At 35.6% G+C, this 16,211-nt stretch overlaps 1 protein-coding gene across 1 annotated transcript; it reads right to left on the reverse strand.

Annotated features, from left to right (window-relative positions):
- Nucleotides 1-3,656: 3,656 nt before the first annotated feature.
- LOC104894201 (uncharacterized) lies at nt 3,657-13,041 on the reverse strand. The gene is made up of 16 exons (XM_057395244.1): nt 12,683-13,041; nt 12,548-12,648; nt 12,252-12,349; nt 12,028-12,128; nt 11,856-11,934; nt 11,637-11,697; nt 11,494-11,540; nt 11,276-11,368; nt 11,047-11,137; nt 7,176-7,224; nt 5,379-5,495; nt 5,152-5,299; nt 4,960-5,052; nt 4,800-4,868; nt 4,057-4,099; nt 3,657-3,971 (listed from the first exon to the last, which is right to left on the reverse strand). Exons 2-16 carry the CDS (start codon nt 12,603-12,605, stop codon nt 3,871-3,873), a joined length of 1,248 nt encoding a protein of 415 aa, XP_057251227.1. The 5' UTR covers nt 12,606-12,648; nt 12,683-13,041; the 3' UTR covers nt 3,657-3,870.
- Nucleotides 13,042-16,211: the final 3,170 nt, after the last annotated feature.

Raw genomic sequence — 16,211 nt, forward strand, 5'->3', positions numbered from 1 at the left:
TTGCAACGTCTATGTTCCTCTTGTAGGTACTTCTCGCAGATGGGCCAAATTTTGCCCATCTAACTCTACACAATAAAAATTACACTAACACTATATTGTAACTTTGACTCTGTTATGAAGTAGTCCACTTCTCTCTTATCATATTCTCATGTGAGAAGATACATAAAAATCCCCCTTTCTCTTAATGCCAAAAAATGCTCACTCAAAGCACAAATGTAGATTGGTAAAATGTGCTGGTTGGGTTGTGTTGTTTTCCATAGTGTGTTTGGGTTTTCAGACATTATTATTATAATTATATTGTAGAGCAATTTTATTTCATTATGTTAGGTTGTGTTTCATATTAATTTCCTTAATATTGATTGAAAATGTTGTATGACTTTTAATGAATAAAAATTATCTTACCCTAAGAAAAAACGGAAGAAGGGTATCCAAATTAGAAAAAATCAATATACTTCCTCCGTTTCAAAATAGATGATACATTGTTTATTTATGGGTGTTTCAAAATAGATGATACATTGTTTTTTTTTCCTTATTGAGTAACTTTTGCATTACACTTTTACCATTTTACTTAATTAATACATGTGGTCCCAACTTTTTCTTTCTCCCTCCTCTTCAAATGGGACCACTAAAATTAATCTACCTCCCTTTATACTACTTAAACATACTTATGAAATTTTGCCTAGGAGTCCGTTTTAATCACAATGTACCATCTATTTTGAAACGGAGGAAGTACATAGAAATGAAGGGTAAAAAGCTATAATTATTTTAGTGAATTCTAATAGATATTATTTTAATTTTAATACACATTGAAATAGGCCAAAATCGATTCTAAATTAATCTAACAACTACAGAGCATTTTGCAGCTTATAATGATTAAACATATGCATTATGAAATAGAAGTAACCCCTAATCAATTCAAACACATAGATGTGTAAATAAAACTAATACAAGTTATATTTTCGTTTGAACTTAAAACAGTCTTTACATGCCTAAATTAAACTAGTTGCTACTATTGTTATATGGTGTAGACTATGCTAAATCATACAACCAACAAAGATTTCAACTTCATGCATAATACGATAGCAAATTAGGCAAAAAATAGAATATGAAAATCACAAACAAATATAACTTGGTATCTATGTAAAATTCAACAACACATTCAATCAACTTGAACATATATGAACACAAAATATGTAATCAACTTGAACATATATATGAACACAAAATATGTGTAATATTAGTTGTATAACGATTACTTTCTTCTTAGACAGGTAAGATGAAGGACCATACTGAACTGATATCTCGCTCAGATTTAACCAGTCAGGTTTGCAGGTCAGACTCCTTAAAAGGGAAGTGATGCTGAAGGAAACCTCAACCTCAAAGAGCTCCTAGTGAGGTTTGATCCCATGACCTTGAAGTCATCACGCCAAACCTTTAGCACAAGGCCAAGTCTTGCTTGGTACTGTTCTTCCTATTATTCACTAAAAGAATGACCCACATAGTATCATACTGTGTTATCTCGAATCTTTGCAGTCTATGGATCAAACCTTATGAGCTCATTTGAGGATTTCCTCTTATCTCCCCTCTAACGAACCCTCTTCATCTTAGCTTTTAAAAAATATATAGTATCATACTGTAGTCGATAGTACCATCCATCTAAGTGAGCAAGTTGTACATGCCACATTTTGCTGCTAATGGTGAATACAATTTGCATAACAAAAGGCATATATTGTTAGACATTACCTATTACAATTTTTCTTTTTTGTGTCAATAAATGAGTTTCCCGGTAAGGCTCAGCAATGTGATCTTGTCTAGCCAACCGGGACTCACAACTCTTAATTTTTGTGATGGTCATGACTCATGGTTTCTAATGGCCCGTTTGGTAGACGTTAATAAATTGCGGTAATGGGAATGAATTTTAAGTGTAATTTTATTAGGGAAGCATCCTCAAAATCTCCATAGGGAAGCATTTTTTCTCCATGAGTAGCAATCTCACTCCTAAACTTGTGTTTTTGTCTCCAAGGGGAAGCAATTTTCATTACCACTCATTACCACCTACAAGGTGGTATTGGATGGGAATGAAAATTCAAGAAGGAAAGTGGACACTTTAGGATAAATTAGCATTACCATGGGAATGGACAATGATATTTTTCACAAATTTACACACAAATTCATTCCCATTACCACCATTTATAACCAACTACCAAACGGACCGTTAGGGTATTGTTCATACCAATATGAAATTTATTTCTACAATATCAATTATGCCTTAAATGTGAATGTACTAATACCTATGGCTTCTGTTGAACATTATGTTCATAGGATCCAATGGTGCAAGAGTTTCCTACTAAGAGGCAATGAATGTACAGTCTAACTCGGATTTATATAACATGTATTTTTCACTTTCAAATAATCCTCTACCTTTCACTTATTAAGATATAAGTATTCAAGACCCCGGTGTTGCTCCCTTGGTGAAGAGGAAGCGGGATTGGGTTAGGACCAATGGATGGACCGAAGATGATGAGGGTTCACGAATATTTATGGAGGATGTTCTCTTGCTAAAAACTGATCTCTTGGTGGGAATACTTGTTACGAGTAGCCCGATTACCTATATTCTTAACTTGTCTAGTTTCACCAGTGTCAACATCCAATTCAAACAATTGACAAGATCGAGTATTCCAATACTTGTTACTAGTAGTCTAGTACCCTTGGAACTTAACGTGTTACCTGTGTATCAATGTATCACCGATAGTGTCTGTGTACTTTCTAATATCACTATGTAAAACCTATGAGGTAAATAGGGTATAAAACCATCATCTCTTAAATTTGTAACGATTCTTGGTTTCTTTGGTATTTCGCTTCCAAAGGCTATTACTTGAGTATAATGATCAATAGAATAAAATTCTCCCCTAAAAAAACACACGTCTTCAATATGGAACGATCTATACATTAGGTTCAATCCACCGTTGTTGGCTGGATCTCCAAAAAGCGATATGTTTAGCTGTGTGACACCATGGCAACCTTGAAATCATCACCTGGCTTTGGCCTAGTAGAGAATACAAATCTGCAAAACTGGAGAAATAATCTGTATCACACCATATATCTCCGATCCGTCTAAAAACTCAAGGAGGGGATGACTTGGTTTGATGGCACTACCAGTAAAGGATCAAAAAATGAGATAAGAGCATGTTTCCTACTCGCACCAATCAGCCATCCCTTTGAACAAAAATGCCTACGTTGCTCGTCAACGTAGTCGTCAAATCAAGTTAGATCGATGTTACGAACCATGCCCTTCGTCTGTAAAATCGGCGGTATGAATTGGTGGGTGAATTAGCCAGCATCAACCATGAAAGTTGTGTGTTTTTGATGGACATAAATTCAAATCCTTCGTTCCATATCTCCACGAAGATTAAACCGATCCAAAACTTACTAAATCTTCTCGATTATCAAGATGCTCAACTGCGATTTTCCAAATAATATCTTTTGGAAGATCCCTGAAATCTGCCATGTTCAACTGCAATACAATATGTATGGAATGATATTTTATTCCCAATACTACTCAAATACTTACTCCAAGGAGATTTAACTATTTTCTAATAGGCTCAAATAAAGCTTGGAAGACTCATCCATTTTCTAATACATCATACAAAGACAAATAGGTAAAACTTTGATCAAGTAAAAGACGAGATCAATTTCATTTATTCTCTTTGGAAAAAGCTATACAATTATTCATATACAATAATACATTTATGCACCGACAGTGTAATATGTTGAAAATTGACTTATAGCGTAAATCAAATAAACACACCGGAGAACAACAAGATAGATAATCGACAGAAAGAGGTCTTCATGGAGGTAAAAATATATTGGCTACAATATGATCTCCTCTTGGACACTAACGTTAAGCGTCTTGTTCGGAAGCACAATACTCTTGATAACCACCACTTCATCTTCTACAATTACAGATTCCCCTGCATCCAAAAAGCATATAATAGTTAGATAACGAACGACGCACAAAAGAGAGAAAGAATGAGGATATGCTGAAAAAACAAGTACCAAGAATTGTTATTCCAAGTTTGGCACTGTATTCTCCTTCCGCCTATACAGAAGCAACAAATAATGCATCATTCTCACACACCGGAAATCCAGAATTCTAGAAATTGTTCTTCAAAAGAATCATTGTAATGTTTATCTTGGCTAGACCTGGTTATTGGACGGGTCGGGTCAGGGTCAGTGCGGGTCATAAGAGGGTCGCCTCATAAAGGGTCGGTAGCGGGTCGGGCCAAATGGGTAGAGGGCTTATAGCGGGCGATAATGGGCGGGTCGGTAAACGAGCAAGAAAAACAAGGAACAAAACGAGCCAAAAGTAAGTATAAATGAATGCGAATCCGAATATGTAATTGTTTTTACAAAACTTATTTTATTTTTTAAAATTATTGGGTTTCTTTGTTGACCCTATAAAGGCCCTATCCAATAATGACCCTGTCCAATAAACCACAAAAGCCCTGTAAAATTGACCCTAACCCTTTAACCATTGGGCTACCTTGTCCAATAACCACCTTTAATCTTGGCCCTTGATTTCAAACGTTTAAATTTTCTAGGAGAAATTCCCAAAGGTTCAGATTAAATAGTATGTCAGATCAACTCCAAAATTCTACTTATAGTTGCTAATCTTGAGATATTCGCAACAAAGATTTTTTTCAGACTGATTTTTACTTTTGCTACATTCTGCTATTCAAGTGAAAAAGATTACTAATTCATTCATACATATATATGAACTACATAATTATATCACTCACCTGGACACGGGACCATTTCCCAATTGACGACTTCCACCCAACAATAGAATGAATAACAACTGCATTTTCCTGTAGAATTTAATATCAAAATTCACACGTCAATTTACATGTAGCAGTAGAACATACACATTATATATATTTTAAACTGATTATATATCACCTTGATTTCAACGTCATCTAGAACAATACAGTTGATAAGCCTCGCACCAGCACCAACACGAGCATTTGCAGAGATTGAAACATTTGGACCAATCTGTCGTCATCCGGAAGAAACCAGCTTTAGAGTTAAGAATGCAGCGCTCAAACATGCTCTACCATTAGACTACTCATCAAACATAAATATGAGTTATACCTTAGCTGTGGGATGTATCTTAGCTGACGGATGAATGAAAACATCGCCAATTATGGTTGCGCCTTTTGTGCCATCACCACTTGCCAAAAGATGAGGGGAAGTAAAGCGGAATTGGTGGAGATAGAGACCAGAACATTTCAGAGACATTCTGCAATTATCATCAACTAGAAATGTTGGGAAAAAGAAACATAAGCCATCAAGTCGATATTCATTTGGATCCACCTTACCCAGGCGTTTTGATTTGTTCCCAGAAGTCCATGGTCTCGTATGTATAAAATTGCTTCTTCCCAGCAAGAGGTGTTAAGATATCTTGGTCTAGTCTCACGAAATCTGAGGGCAGACTCCTGTGATATAAGGAAGGTCTCTTTAGTACAGCAAACTTGTTGGACTAGCAGTCAAATATTCATGAAGCGAATGTCAAAGTATAGTTACACAGGCTCAAATAAGAAGAACTCTGTCCAGAATAATCGTCTTCTTGACATTTATATCAACAACACTAGAATAGATATCAAGCAATGACCATATGGCATATGCTACTTCACAGTAAATAAGAGGATTTAAGTCATTTCACCTAATTGTACTAAAAGTCTGTAATACTTGTGTCATTCTTACCCTATCCGTGTCACTTCATTTAAGTTGGGGGCGGGGGGAAATAGTGGAAAATCCAATCAAAATATACTACTATTTCGTTAATGGGAAAATGTTTTCTGTATACATGACTTTTATGTTCGTCTTTGATGGAGTATAAATTAACTGGTTTACCTTTAAGTACAGAATCAGACATCTATATGACCGGCATATATGGTTATAATTGAAAACCAATCCGACTTCCATAAGCCTTACAATTTCAAATAGAGATACCTCAAAACTACATTGAGCTCATCCACACAACAATGAGATTAGCTTTTGAGGATGACTTAATAAGAAATAGTGATTTTAGGTTTTGGTATAAATTCCCACATTTTGTGGGAATTTCAATTTCCCAATGAATTTTCATTGCCCCCCATTTTCTCCACTTCCTGTCAACCAAAACTACCCAAATCAGAAAATCATGGGAATTTCTATTGCCTACATAATTTCCTATATACCAAACTGCCACTAAATATACCCTAATGGTCCGTTTGGTAGGTGGAAATCAATGAATGAAATGGATACAAATTTTGTAGTGTTATTTAGTAGGAAAAAGTTCCATGCTGGCGTCCTTCGATCTTCGGTAATATTTTTTTTTTTCCAAACATGAGTTTTTCTTCATAATTTTCCAATACCACTTAATATCACCTTTCAAAGTTGTCATGAATGGTAATGAAAATTTATGGAACAAAAGAAAAGTTCAAGGGTGGACAAGCATTAGCACTGATATTGACATGAAAATCTCCTTATAAAGTTACACTAAAATTCATTACCACTACCACCATTTATTACTGCCTACCAACAGACCATGAGCTCAACAAAACTACCAATTTGTATCATATATACCAGATTACTTTTTCTAATTTAAGGCATACTCAGCCACAATCTAGAAGTGAACCAAATTATGCTTGCTGGAAAAGGTATCAGTTTCCAGTACATCAGTCGGCTAGCAACAAAGCCAGATTTTACAGCTGCATCATTGATGAAAGAAGCAGATACCAGCAGTTATGGTAAAATTGTCATTCCAAAAGTTTACACGACATTATCCCACAAATACACATAAATTTTTTGACTGCCTGTAGCACAATAAAGGGCTAGGAAAGGTTTATTATGGACATCTATTTACTACCGAAGTCCAGTATTTTCCTTAAGTTCCATAGGTTGGGATTTAGTCCCTATTCCAATCGTGAATTCCAAGTATCAGTGGTGATAGCAATTTAAGATGCTTCAGGCAGGCAGTGACTCTGTGAGATTGTCAAAGGCCTCCGGTCCAAGTAAAGCCATCAAATTTCAAGTAGAATAATACTCCAATAGAACAGTCACAAACCAAGAATTTGACTGGTACATGTAACTGTACAATTTAAACAAGACAAGGACAAGGAGGAGAATAATACTTTGTAGCAGATTGAAGGGCTTCAAAGCTGGATACACGTCTCAGATTAGCTGCAAGGGAGAACTCAGAATCAGATGCTAGTAATACCAATCAGTAACAAACAACACCATCAAATAAGACCACTAGCCATCTTTCCCATAAGAAAAACAGATCTCAAGACAGACTAGTTCTCTGGATAAAATTACATTATGTACTTCAAGTCCTTAGGGATGTGAGTGTACTGCAAACAGTCCAGTCAAAACTCATCAGACTGGATTGGACTCAGAAAAATTTGGACTGGAGTCAGACCAAATTTCCGAGTCTAAATATTTTCAGACTGGATTGGACTGAGAAAAATTTGGACTGGAGTCAGGACCAAATTTCCGAGTCTAAATATTTTCAGATTTGGACTCACCTTTCAATTTCTTCAATATTATTTTTGAAGCTTTGGACTTTTCAACATTCCACCTCAAAATTTTTTAGCTGCGCCAGAATTTTCACCATACCCTCCAAAAGTCCAAAGTCCAAAGTGAAAAACTTAGGGATTTTTTAAGAAGGCTTTTTAATTATTATTTTGGGCTGGGTCTTTTATTTTGCAATTTGTGTTTTACTATACTTTAAAGATGTATGGAACATACTTTATGGAATGGGTGTAATGAGTTCAATTTTCAAGTTTCAATCATCATGAGAAAACATTGTGAATAGGCACTGAATCAAGTACACTAATTCTAACACTAACTAACACTAACACTGATTAAAAGACACTCAATCAAGTACACCAATTATCCTGAGTCTCCCAATAGCTTCCTTGATCTTCGGGTTTATATGAGTCAAGGATGATATGGGACCCAAACATTCCTAATACACCCCACTTTATAGCGACGAATCATACATGTGAGTTCTTCGACAGGGCTAAAAGGAAGTTTGGAAGGAAGTCTCTTTTACCCCAAGAACATCAGTACAGCTCCTTAGGTCCCAAATTTTCTCTAGGAGACATAATTATCAGCTTTAGAAACCTCATCTCACATTGAATGATATAACTCCTTTTCTTTGCAATTATGCTTCCCACACCAAGTGGATCTTTTTAATTCCAACATCCCCTAATTTTGGCATTGTTAGCTTTGTATGCCAAATCATAAGACTTTCCCACTCCACACTCACGTCTCTCAAGGTTTTAATCATTGATACAAGGGACGGGATTCGATATTACTGAAAAGGATATGCGGTATGCTACCCCTTAGTGAATCGAGAATGTTGTCTTAATTCTTTTCTTTATTATTAATAATAATATTATTATTATTATAATATCACTATTAGATATAAACCTCTTGCCAATATAATTACCACTTCCCAAGGCCAATACTCTTTTCCCGATGGCCTAGAAGAAAAGTAAAGCTGGAGTATTAAATCATAATCATAAAGTTGAAGTAATAAAAAGTAAAAACTACAAATAAAGCTCGAGTAACTACTGCAATTAAAGTTGGACTCATAAATAAAAAAGAAGCCAAAAGTGGAGTATTTTTATATTTTTTTGAACGAGGGGTCACTTCATCTTCTCCTCTTCCCAATTCCCCAGTCACACGATTAAACATTTCCAAGCATTCGAAACCCTTCATTTCCAAGCATCCAAACCTTTTATCCCCAAATAGTAAAAACAAAAGAAGAACTGAATTTAAAAGCAGCAAACATGTTTGCATCATTCATATGACTAAAGACCCCAAGATTTTTTGAGTTGTAGCTGTCCAAGAGTACCTCAATTATGTTCCTTTGTTGGACGAAACCCTAGATCTGAAATTATGTTCAATTGCAAGGAGTTTTTGCAACAGAGGAAGAAGAAATATGGGACGCAAGAACCTGCAATCTGGTCGGCGAACAGCAGCAATCTGGATGTTTGTTCCGTGATTGGGAACGAACGAACCAGATTATAGTACGGTCGTACGTTCCACGTTCCACGTATCACTAGTTTTAATCCCCTGTTTCCTTTCCTAAGACCTTCCGTTTCTAATCACATAATTTGCTTGCCATTATCCTACTCCCTCCATCCCAAAATATAGTTCCCATTTCTTTTTGCACAGTCTCCGAGACGTATCTTTGACCTATTATATCTTCTATTTTGTATTAGTAAAAAATATAAAAAATTGATATTATGAATGTACAAGTTGAGACGAATCCACCAAGACCCCACATGAATATGTTTTCTTGTATACATTAATGAGAATATTTGGTCAAAGATTTTAAGATTTGACTCCCAAAATAGAAATGAGAACTATATTTTGGGACGGGGCGAGTATTTTTTTACATATGTATATTTAACTATATTATCCATTCTTTGCGGGACTTGCAAGAGGTTCAAAAACTTGACTAATATAATATTGACACACACTCCAATTCCTACTTCAAGTTATCCATGAATCATACAACAGGATATTTTGTAAGCAGTTAACACTTATGACAACCTTTAGAACACAACTTTGGCCCTTCTCCCTTGATATCCTAAGTCTCTCTAAGTTTATGACTTTAGGACACAACCATTATCCTAAGTCTCTCTAAGTTTATGCATTGAATTTCCTTTACAAAATTCAAAACACCATCACCTGAAGATATTGTATGACCCATCATTATTCTTTTACATCCTAGATATCATGGGTCAATAATACTCCCTCCATCCTCGTATAAACTTCTTGGGCAACACAAATAAACTTCCTGTTATCCTAGAAAGAAGATGTACACACTCAACCTATGTGATGTGGACCCCCAACTAATTTTATCTCTATGAGTCTCTCACAACTCTCTTTCCATATCTCATGTGATGTGGGACCCCTCCCCTACAAACATTTTATTTTTAAATTTTTACACTAGTTACCAAAAGCCTACACTTCCATTAAAAGAATTAGTAGAATGCTTTATCAATTCTAATAGGATGTTTATTTGAGGACTGAGGGAGTATTATACAGCTGTTATAGCATCATAAACTGAGTGGCCCCCCTTATCCCCTTTAGATCTTTCAACCTACAAATGGGAAGTCCTTGTTGACATAGCATCTTGAGTCCATAACTCCATATGCACAATCTCAAACTTCCCCACCCTTGTTGATCACTTATCACAAAAGGAAGAAGAAGAAAGAGAAAGGGATTAACATGCATGCATAACTGATTGGAAAAAGCACAATGATAGGCTAAAAAGATTATGCAGAAATGTATAGGAAAGAAAAGGAATACTGTTAGCTATAGTGAGAGAAAGCTAAGTTTATCGGCAGTATAAATAATGCCAGAAGCAGAGATTGTAGGCAATTAGAAAAATATCTTCTAGTATCTGGTTTAGCTCGGAGAGCCCTAATCCTCTCGAAAGGTTAGTAGTTGCGATTGTTGGAAGTACATTGATTTCAATCAATCCAACTTAACTTTGGCCTATTATCCTTCTTTAAAGTTTATTCCTATAATGCTGGTTATATCCTATCTAAGTTTGCTTAATTCTTAACAGACTCATTGCAAATCCTACCTAAGACTTCATTTGATGTAACTTGTAAGTATCATGAAGAAACTTCAAAGTTCTCAAGAAAATGCAAGTATGCAAAAGAACTTCGCTATTTCTATCTGAAACACGTGACATTGCATAGTATACATTCAAGGCGCCCTAAGTATGATAAAAGAGGACCATTTGCTATCACATTTCCAAGCAAATCTTCAAATGTGCATGCATGTGACGTTTTACACGAAACATAAAACAATTTATCCCAAGCCAAGGCTTGGTGACTATTAAAATAGCAGATGATCTCATATCATTTTGCAGAATATACTGGTCATTACATAGTACAGAAGTGTGATACAGCGTAAAGTCAGACGCCTAGGACAGGACTGAGAAGTGAATGAATGTGGTAATACAGCTTAATTCACCTGAATCTTTCCGATGTTTTGAGACACCTTGAATGGCTGCAAATATATCTGGCGTAAAAACATAGACCCCACAATTTATTCTATCACTAACCTGCAAGGTACAACCATATAAGAACAAATCAAATCAGTACGCAAATAGATGCTAAACTGTGACTGATTAATGATGTATAGCTGCAGCTAGTTGCATTAAAAACAAGAATATGAGTCAAGCTTAAGACATCCCACATACAAAAGTTTCTGGTCTCTCAGTGTAATGCAAAACCTCATTGGTGACAGGATCAGCAACCAATTCACCAAACTGGCTGGCGGATTCTGCAGAAACCTGACAAGTACACCTTTTGAAACCTCAACTTACCAAAACAAAAAAAAATACATGATAATGTATAAAGAAAAAAGCAAAACAGAAAGATGAGAAAATAATAAGGTTCACATAGATGGCTGACCAACCTTGCTCACTAATATAGTTCCCATTCCTCCATACTTTCTGTGAGCCTCTGAAGATCAGAAATGAAGAAATGGACTTATAAATTCTCAGAGACACAAGATGATGAGTTAAGATTAGATAGAGTGCGACAATAATAGTAAATTACCGAGCATCTCTGGTAAAGGAAAGCTACAGCAAACATCACAATTTAGCAAGAATATTTGGGACTGCAAGACAGACAAACGGCAATCACATTGTGAGCTTCAATAGTTTAACACATATGTAGAATCACACAGACTAATCTATCAGCAGCCAACAAATAAAAGAGCAAAACATCATTCAATTATCATCAATCACGAAAACGTAAGATGGGTAGGTTAAGAACCGGACTGTCTTCCATAATTATATCCCTGAAATTGTAAAGGCCACCAGCAGAACCATGAGGTTTGTCTTCCCTCAAGTATCTAAACCACAATGAAAAAATGAATCCATATTAGGCTCCGAATTTCGATAAGCCGAAAATCAAACTGACACAGTAGGAGAGCAGAAGTATTCACCTGACAGGAACTCTAAGCTCATTAGATATGGAAGATACATATAATGCAAATTCACGTTCCTCATAGAAACCAACCAAGTAGATTTGTGCCAGATTTGGAATCTATCATTAAACAAAAATTATATATCAAATATTAGTGCTGAATCATATAACAATATTCCATAAACAAAGATACCCAGATAAAATCACAAAAGTATATATTGTGAAATTGGTGAAAGAATATACCCTCTTACAAGCAGAAATTGGATGGTGAACCATAGGTTGTCCAGCTAAAGGAAAAAGTGGCTTTGGTATATTCAGAGACAATGGCCTGAATCGAGTACCTATATTATATACAAAACATCATATTACTTCAAATTTTTCCTGCTCACTTTCTAAGCAAACAAAATCACCCACATTCAAATATGAAAAAAAAACTCAATCAAAATCTAAAAACGGATTCTTTGAATTGTACACTAAAAATACATGAGATTTATATACAATTCAATCAAACCCTGAATTAGAAAGAAGAAATTTTATACCTTTAGTGGGTCCACCCACCATGATCACAGCAACAACCTTCTCATCTGAGTTTCCCATTGTTGAAATTCTAGCAACTCAAAGGAAATTCACCAACAAAAGACTTGAATTTTCAAGTTAAGACGAGATTTTGAACTCTTGAATGGATCACAATGTGCCCTTTCCTTGAAATGGGTGTATCTTAAATTGCGCGATTCAATCAAAAGAAGAATGAATTACCCAGAAAACAAGTATGCCCAATTAAGTGGAACTGGAAGGAGGAGAAAGAGAGTTGGAGTAGGATGTAAGAGTGAGGATAAAGAAGATCTATAGTGTAGATATATGGGGTAGATTGTTGATTAATTTACACATAAAGAGAGAGATTAGCTGGAGGAATGAAGGTGCGCAGTTTCGCAGTGTTAGATTCAGGTGCGGGTGCGTAGTAATCTAAATCTTGCTTGGGACTTGGGAGTTGCGAGAGAGGATATACCACACATTGACGTATGAATATGCCGACTATATTTTTTTTTCCTTTCCGGGAATGTGGTAAGATGAATTTCATCTCGCTGTCCTCGCACATGGTCATGCACTCACAGGCTCAACAATATTCAAACTCCCTCCCCCAACCCCCAACAATATTAAAATTTTGCTTCCACCAAGATTTGAACATTAGTCTCTCATATGGGAGATGAAGCTATACTATTGAACCCAAGGGTTGTTGGTATATGTCGATTATAATTGTATGAAGCCATATGTGAACTGAACATCTAATATATTATCAATCAAACAAGTCGGTGCAGGTCGGGAACGATCATAATTGGGCCAGGTCTGTCTCAGTTCATTTCTTCTTTCAGGTTCGGTCGGGTTCGGCGCGGTCAATTTCTGGACAGGTCATCTTTCGAGATTATGTGGTGTCGGGTCGGGTTTATAGCAGGTTTGTAGCAAGTGCTTTGAGGTTCAGGTCATGCGTGGGTCGGATACTTATCAGGTCAGGACAATAACGATTTCGGTCGGGTTCGAGTCGGGTTGAGATTGGTAGTTATCGGGTTGTACCATACTTGATTTCAGGTCACTTTCGGGCCGCTTCAAGCATGGAACGGGTCATGAATTTAGTGTGATGTTGCTTCAAATTTGTATTATTATTTAAGATTTCATTGAAAATCAATGCTTGAATAGTTCATCTAGTTATATGCCTTTTTTATAGTGGTGTTAGTTTATGATTTATGTTACTATGTGGTGAAATCAAGGACAAGTCGAGTTATCAACAATCAACAATTCGGGTAAAATTGGGTAACATGTAGCAACAAGTCAGGTAAAATAATGTACCGTGTTGCAACATGTCTATTAAAATCAGGTTACGGGTAGCAACAGGTCGGGTTAATGACAGGTTACATCGAATTATAATGAGTTTCAGGTCCTAATCAGGTCAGGTGTCGAATCGAATTCATATCGTTGTCAGGTTGGATCATTTCAGTCATCGGTCTTTTTTTGGACGGGTATCGGTTCAGGTTCAGGTCATAGAGTATCGGGTCAAGAGCAGGTGTAAGTTATTGTTGCTTCGGGTACAGGTCAGGCTACAGGTGACCTGTTTTACCAAAATTTCAGGTGCAAGTCAGTTACAGGTCATTACAGGTTCGGGTCAGGTTATCAGATCATGTCATTTTTTGACAGCTCTAGTGTGGACCGTGGAGTATGTGTATCCTTTGTGTTCGTGTTGTGACTATTGTCTGATAATGTGAATGTTCTAAATGTAACGATTTTGTAGTATCCGAAGCGATCGCTATAAATGTATAAGAATTTAAGTGGATTTTTTTTTGTTAGTTTAGAATTCAGAGAGATTCCCCATTTTCTTCTGAATAAATTGTGTTCTATACATCTGAGTGTAATATGATGGACAATTATTGTGAAGCTCGTCAATTTTAATTTATTTTTTGGATCTATTATTTGAATTTAATACCCTAAAGTTTATACACCATTCTCACATAAAGGCGCTTTTGGGTGAGAGGTTCGAACCACATAAACTTATGCCCAAAAGATAGAAGAATGAAGAGAAGAAAGAAGTAGTGGAAAAAGTCTACATCAACTCTCCAAGATGACACACACATATATAGGTGACTTAAGAGAGAGAAAGTCTCATTCACCAGGAGAGAATCCAAAGCAACCCATGCAACCTCCCTCATTGATAATAATTAAAACTACATTGAATTGAAGAGATTAAAACCCCCCTCATCAAAGGTATATTAACCTACATATAACAGTATTCATGAAGGTATCTAGCACAAAATAAAGCTTAATAAAGGAGGAAAAATTGTATGATGTTATGAAATATAATATGGATGCCCATAATATACCCCGTTAATATATCCGGAATATTCTAAAGTTTTGTTCTTCAAGTAAAACCCTAACTATTGTATTATATATATATATATATATATATATATATATATATATATATATATATATATATAGAGGCGAGATCACATGAGAATGCTCCTTACATGAGAAATGAGAATGAATCTCAACCACACGATTGGTTTAGAATTACAACACTTATTCATTAGAGTTATATCCCTCTTAAAAATTTTGAATTCAATTTTTTTTTTGTTTTTTTGTATTTTGAAAATTCAAATATTTTGTTTTTGGAGTTACATCACTTTTTCATTAGAGTTACATTACTTATTCATAAGAGTTATAGCGTGTAAAATTCATTCTCATTTCTCATATAAGTATGCATTCTCATATGAACTCACTTCTATATATATATATATATATATATCGGATTATATGGAATAAGATGGACAACACTATTCTCTCTATTCTCTTATGTTTATTCACAACATATGAAAGAAAAGGAGTAAAAGAGTATCATTTAACTATGCTAATAGCTAAAGATCAACATAAGATAAGACTTTGTCATGCTAACCCAGTGACCAACTGATTTACAACACGCTTAGGCAATGGCTTTCTCTTTTTTGCATCTTTATTCCAACAAAGGGTTCTCTCTCAATTAAAAAACAAAAGAAGAAAGGGGGTGTTAGAGAAATGCATTGAGGAAAAAGGGTTTATCAAAGAATATGTGGATGAAACATGACACATAACGTAAATGGGTCAACATTAAAAAGAGTTAACGCCATAAAATCTAGCTACAAGAAGGGGTTTGAAACAAATTCCACTTTATAAGCTAATTTTCAACCAAAATTTTTCTATACGATAGTTTTTTTTGAAAAAAAGTAATTTGAATAATAATCTCTGATTCGCGTAAAAAAAATTATGACAAATTCTCCTTGTTGGGTTAAAGATTTGCAAATAAATTAGACAACTCAAAAAAACTCCAAATGAACCTTATCAACGACAAGGACCACAATGTTGCAAACCATAATTGTCAAAGGACCAACTCAACCAAAAGCTTAAGCTGATGGTTGAGGCCCAAGGAATAGATTATACTCTATCACGTCCCCTCACGCAAGAGCCATTTGGGATTGAAGTGTGGATGCAGTACAAGTCTCCCTCATACCTGGCGCTAAATATTCCACTGAGAAAGGAGGGTGGATGAGATTCAAACCCGTGACCTTTTTGTCACGCTGGCTCTTGATACCATGTCAAAGAACCAACTCAACCAAAAACTTAAGCTGATGGTCGAGGCCCAACGAATAGATTATACTCTATCGGTCAATAATGAACACACAA

This window comes from Beta vulgaris, chromosome 5 (genome assembly GCF_026745355.1).
Source record: "Beta vulgaris subsp. vulgaris cultivar EL10 chromosome 5, EL10.2, whole genome shotgun sequence".
NCBI classification, from domain to species: Eukaryota; Viridiplantae; Streptophyta; class Magnoliopsida; order Caryophyllales; family Amaranthaceae; genus Beta; species Beta vulgaris.